Source organism: Charadrius vociferus, unplaced genomic scaffold (genome assembly GCF_000708025.1).
Source record: "Charadrius vociferus isolate BGI_N301 unplaced genomic scaffold, ASM70802v2 scaffold343, whole genome shotgun sequence".
NCBI lineage: Eukaryota > Metazoa > Chordata > Aves > Charadriiformes > Charadriidae > Charadrius > Charadrius vociferus.
The window spans coordinates 569050-574983 of record NW_009647952.1 but is presented as its reverse complement, the minus strand read 5'-3'; the positions used below and the strand labels follow the sequence as shown (position 1 = coordinate 574983).

Here is a 5934-nt window from a genome sequence, read left to right as displayed (position 1 = left end):
TCATAGAAGGCTATCAGATTAGTCAGACATGACTTCTCCTTGGTGAATCCATGTTGACTACTTCTGATAACCTTCTTTTCTTCCAGATGCTTTGAGAAGACACCCAGAACAAGCTGTTCCATCATCTTTTCAGGGATGGAGGTGAGGCTGGCTGGCCTGTAGTTTCCCAGGTCATCCTTCTTGCCCTTTTTGAAGACTGGAGTGACATTGGCTATCCTCCAGTCCTCAGGCACCTCACCTGTTCTCTAGGACCTTTCAAAGATGATGGAGAGCAGCCCAGGAATGACTTCCCCCAGCTCCCTCAGCACTCACGGGTGCATCCCATCAAGCCCCATGGACTTGTGTATATCCAGTTTATCTAACTGATCTTTAACGTGCTCCTCGTCAACCAAGGGAAAGTCTTGCTTCCTCCAGACTTTCTCTGTTACCTGCAAAGTCTGGGTCTCCCGAGGACTGGCCTGGACAGTGAAGACAGAAGCAAAGAAGGCATTCAGCAACTCCACCTTCTCTGCATCATCTGTCACCACGGCACCTGTCTCGTTCAACAGTGGGCCCACATTTTCCCTAGTTTTCCTTTTGTCTCCTATATACTTAAAGAAACCCTTCCTATTGGCCTTGACATCCCTTGTCAGGTTCAATGCCAAGGCTGCCTTGGCTTTTCTTGTTTCCTCCCTGCATACCCTAATTAAGAATCTTCTGGAAAATGCAGTGAGGTCCACCTATCAAACTATAACCCCCCCCATCACTCTCTCTCTGGCCTTCTTACTGACCTACTCACTCCCTTAGCTCTTTCAAGGCAAGAAATGTCACTCAGATCTGTAACTGAGAAGCCTGCATGATCCAGTATTTTGATGACACAGGCACAATTCATCTTATAGTTACCTGGAACTTGGCACAATTTTCTCTTTAAGCTCTGCAAAAACATCCCTATGACAAAACAAATTCACACTAAACTGGATTTCCTATCAGAAGTTACAAGAACACAGAGAAATACCAACAAAAATGTTCTTGGATAGAAGACAACTGGAAAATTTGAGGCCTTCCCATGATTACAAATGAAAAGATTATGTCAATCATTTAAGCCTGCAATAGGGCCTTAACTGCCCTCAACAGACTCTCGTGGACTTTCTCACCACAGAACTACCAAATAAAGGAACAAAGCAAGGGAAAGTGACTTAAGTAGAAGCTGCCACCTCTTCCTCATACTCAGCCTCTCTACTTTCCTTCGGTCCCTGACCTGACCTTTCCTGCAGGAAACACCTCTGGGCCATGGCAAATCAGGACTCTATCACATGCACTACTAAAACAAAGAGAGTTTCAGCCACGGATTGCAGTAACACAGCAAACCTGCTCTTTATGCCGAATCTGAGCACGTGAAGCAACCCAACCTTCAAAACTTTCTCAAATGAAACAACCTTTAGTGAAAAAAAACCACTTACCTTAATTCGAGGCATAGTCACAGTGGGTGGCTTCACTTCAGCAATGAAACTATAGGATGTCCCTTTTTCAACAACTTGTCTAGTATACGGCATGAACTGTTTACCTTTGGATCCAAAAACAAAATCATGTCTCAAAGCATCTATTAGCACAATGACAACTTTTTTGAAAAGCGGTGGCGGAATTTTGGTCCAGTTAGAAACCATTCCTAAACAACAAAAAACAGGTATATAAAAGTCACCAATAAATTTTAAGAAGAGATAGACAAAAGTTAAAGGACAACTTCACCACAGAAATGAGTGCTCCCAACTTCTTTATTAACTTTATATTCAGAAGCAAAAAGTTGCAAACAATAGCAAAAATGAGAATTAATCAGAGTATTCAGGCCATCCAGCACAGGAATGATACAACAACAACAACAACAAAATCCAATACAGCATCAAGGACGGAAAACATAGAATCATAGAATGGTTTAGGTTGGAAAGGACCTTGAAGATCATCGAGTTCCAACCCCCCTGCCATAGGCAGGGGCACCCCCCACATTTTGTTGCCCAAGGCCACGTCCAGCCTGGCCTTGAACACCTCCAGGGATGGGGCCTCAACAACCTCTCTGGGCAACCTGTTCCAGTGCCTTACAACCCTCAAAGTAGAAAATTTCTTCCTAATGTTTAATCTAAACCTGCCCTCTTCCAATTTAAAGCCATTCCCCCTCGTCCTATCGCTAACTGTCCTAGTAACAAGTCCTTCCCCAGCTCTCCTGTAAGCCCCCTTTAGGTACTGGAAGGCCACAATAAGATCTCCCCTGGAGCCTTCTCTTCTCCAGGCTGAACAACCCCAACTCTTTCAGCCTCTCCTCATAGGAGGGGTGCTCCAGCCCTTGGATCATCCTTGTGGCTCTCCTCTGGACACGCTCCAGCAGGTCCATGTCCTTCTTATGTTGGGGACTCCAGAGCTGGATGCAGTACACCAGGTGGGGTCTCACGAGAGTGGAGCAGAGGGGCAGAATCACCTCCTTTGGCCTGCTGGCCACACTTCTTTTGCTGCAGCTCAGGATACGGTTGACCGCCTGGGCCGCGATCGCACAGTGCTCGACATGTTGAGCTTCTCGTCAATCAGCACGCCCAGGTCTTTCTCCTCAGGGCTGCTCTCCAGCCATTCTCCTTCCAGTCTGTATTTGTGCTCGGGATTGCCCCGACCCAGATGTAGGACCTTGCACTTGGCCTTGTTGAACTTCATGAGGTTGGCTTGGGCCCACCTCTCCAGCCTGTCCAGGTGCCTCTGGATGGCCTGCCTCCCCTCCAGCATGTCTACCTTGCCAAACAGCTTGGTATCATCAGCAAACTTGCTGAGGGTGTACTTGACCCCACTGTCCATGTCAGCGACAAAGATGTTGAACAGTACAAGTCCCAGTACCGACCTCTCAGGAACACCTCTCGTCACTGGTCTCCACTTGGACGTTGAGCTGTTGACCACAACTCTTTGAGTGTGACCATCCAGCCTGTTCTTTATCCACCGAGTGTGGATAAAAAAAACATAATGTGAATGGAATGCATGATGTGAAACTGGGAGAACTAAGGAAAAGCTACAAAATGGAGAATGTTCAAATAAATCAGAAGGGATAGCTGACACCTTCTCTCTGTTTAATTTAGTAAAGCTGGACTACATATATCCGACAGGCAACTTTTGTTAGAAAAAAAGATGCAGCATGCATCTGTGCAAATACCCAATCACAAGCAATGCCTTTCAGTAAAATCCCACCATAAGGGACCAGGAAAATTACAAATAAGTAGGTTGTTTCACTGAAAATTGAAGGGAAAAGATTTGTGCACAGTTCCACCCTTCAAGGTAGAAAACTGTATGCCAGGATAGTTCAGCGATGGTAGCTGCAGGGCCAAAATCCAATTCCAGAATCCCCTGAGCTTTCTATGCAGCCAGGCACAGCAAAATGCTGCTGCGCATCAGGTAGGGGGCAGTGTCACACCTTCAAGCCCAGCTCTCTCTCGTACGGACTTAATGCTGTCCAGCAACTCTTCATTTGCATTGAGCTTGGTCAACACAGTGACATTTAGCTTTTACAGCAGCAGGTTTTGGCTCACCATCTCTACCACAAAAAAACACAGAAGGACAAAATGGAAGCAGAATGGATCCTACCCACAGATCTCTACTCAGACAACATTGTCGTAAATCAACTTCTCATTACATGCATTACATAAAGTTAGGGGTTTTACACTCCTTTAGAATAAAATTTGTCTCTGAATAAGTGGTTGATGATTTGGAAAGATCACAGATAATGTTGTATCTAACAAGGGAACCTCAAAAAATAACCTCAGAAACTGTATTTTTGGGCACATAAATAAGAATCAATAAATTGACATTCACAGACTTACTACTGCTAGTGATTTTACCAGATAATGAAACTGGGGTGGGGGGCACAGCAGGGGGAAGAAGGAAATCTCAACAACAACAAAATGCTAACTGCCAGGAACTCTGACTTAAATGATAATGTTGTTTATCCAGGATTTGAATTATCAACTTAGCAGGCATACTTTGGCTCTCAATGAAAAACAAGAAGGCACAACTGGATATACTGTACTGTTAGCTAAATCTTTCTCATAATTTACTCCTATCCACTTGCTGGATGTCAAAAATGTTCAGATCACAAACACATACACCCTACTCACAACTCCCTCCTGCAGTGTTATTCATCAGTGAGTCAAAGCATTGAGAAGGCATTATGAGACGATTACAAGCCATTTGAAAATACTTATTATAAAATAGCTGAAGCAACACATTGTGCAATCCTTGGCAGACAGCATGTTTATTTGTCTCTGCTATGGTTATTTAAAAAACAGTTACTTTAAATGAAGCTGAACTTCTGTAAGCAGTGAACTAAACCATAGGTTCTACCAAAAACTTACCACAATGCTGTGCTGCAAGTATTCACTATTATACAAGCAACTACACAATTTTATCAGTCATCCCATAGGCAAGACAGCATGGATTCAACAGAAGTCAGGGCTCAAAAAGTGAAACATTCAGGAAATACAGAAACACTGAAGAAATACTCTTTTCTGAACAGATCTAAAGTAGGCTGAAAGCCTTCTGTATCATGGCTTAATAAGTGATCCCCTGCCTTTAGAACTTATCATCCAGACCAAGAGATCACTCTGCAAGCAAACTGTAACCCAAGAACTACAGAAAGGAAGTATTCTTCCACTGGTGCTAAATTTTTGCCAACCTATACCTAGGATTACTAGCGATATGCCTAAATTTAAACTATTTGTAGAGCCCTGTGGTACACATTTATACTTTTCAACTCAAACCAGCCTTTTCAAAATCCAGTTGTCTGATACTTCCCTCCCACGCAAACAATCTCCCTCCATGTTAGTCTCCTGTTAATCACATGTGAATGCAACATTTCACCCACAGCAGGCTGCCAGACACCTCTGACAGTCTTGGTAACCTCCAGCTAAAACACAGCTTGTGATTTGGCAGTGTCCACTCAGGTCTGTTACGAGATTAGATTCTTTCAGTGTTCCTGCTTAACCAATATCAGCACACCACGCTCTAAACTACGCAACCTTCTCTTCCCTCCACTGTTTCTCAAAATTTAAGTAAGCCTGTCCCAACGTGCATAATGTCGTATACTTTAGAAGGATTAACAGCAACAAGAAGCTAAAAACCCTGTTTGGCAGTTACAGTCCTGCTCCACCAAGCTAACCATAAGTAGATGCCCTGAGCAAGAGCTTTGTATGAGCAAAATACTACTCAATTCAGCTGTCCACTGAACCTGAATTTACACCCCACAAGCTCCAAACGCTGGTGAAGAACACTCCTTCAAGTACACGCTCCTCTTGTTCACATTATTTTAATACAACTTGTGACTGGACATATAAGACACTTATGTATCAGCACATCCTCTACCAACTCCTCATTAAAAACATGCTTGAAAACTTTGGTTCCACAATTTCAGCTACAGAGTACAGCAGGACCTGTAGAGACCATGATTTCAGAGAAACAGTAACGGACACTAATATTGTGCATTTTCCAATATGACCAGAACGTGAAGTAAATCCATATCACTACTGTTGCTTTCTTCACTACCGAAGTGTTAAAGTCTCACTAAAGTGGCATTAAGACACTCACACACCACAGTAAGCATCATACAAACAATGACTCCCAAGCACAATACAACCAGTAAGGTAACAGAGCAAGCACGTGAAGCATTATAACTGATATGGCATTATTTAACGCAAAGAACTTACCATTAAAGCGTATGGGTACAACGGCTGCATTAGAGACAGGGAAAGGGGAATAAAATGATGCTTAAGGCTTTTTGCGACTGTGCGCAAATACTGCTGGCAGTGATCAATAACTACATGCATAATTAGTTAAGTTCTAAACTATTTCTAAGCAGGTCTGGCAACACGATGGCGCTACAGACAACTATCCTGCAGCACCCAGGGCCCTCAAGGCACCGGGCTCGCACTGGCTGCT

General features: G+C 43.6%; 1 protein-coding gene across 1 annotated transcript in view; it reads right to left on the bottom strand.

Moving 5' to 3' along the window:
* PIGG (phosphatidylinositol glycan anchor biosynthesis, class G) overlaps positions 1-1643 on the bottom strand; it is a 47513-nt gene extending 45870 nt beyond the window's left edge. The window contains exon 1 of the mRNA XM_009883309.1: positions 1440-1643. Coding sequence (XP_009881611.1) covers positions 1440-1643 — 204 coding nt within the window. The remainder of the gene's footprint in view (positions 1-1439) is intronic.
* Positions 1644-5934: the final 4291 nt, after the last annotated feature.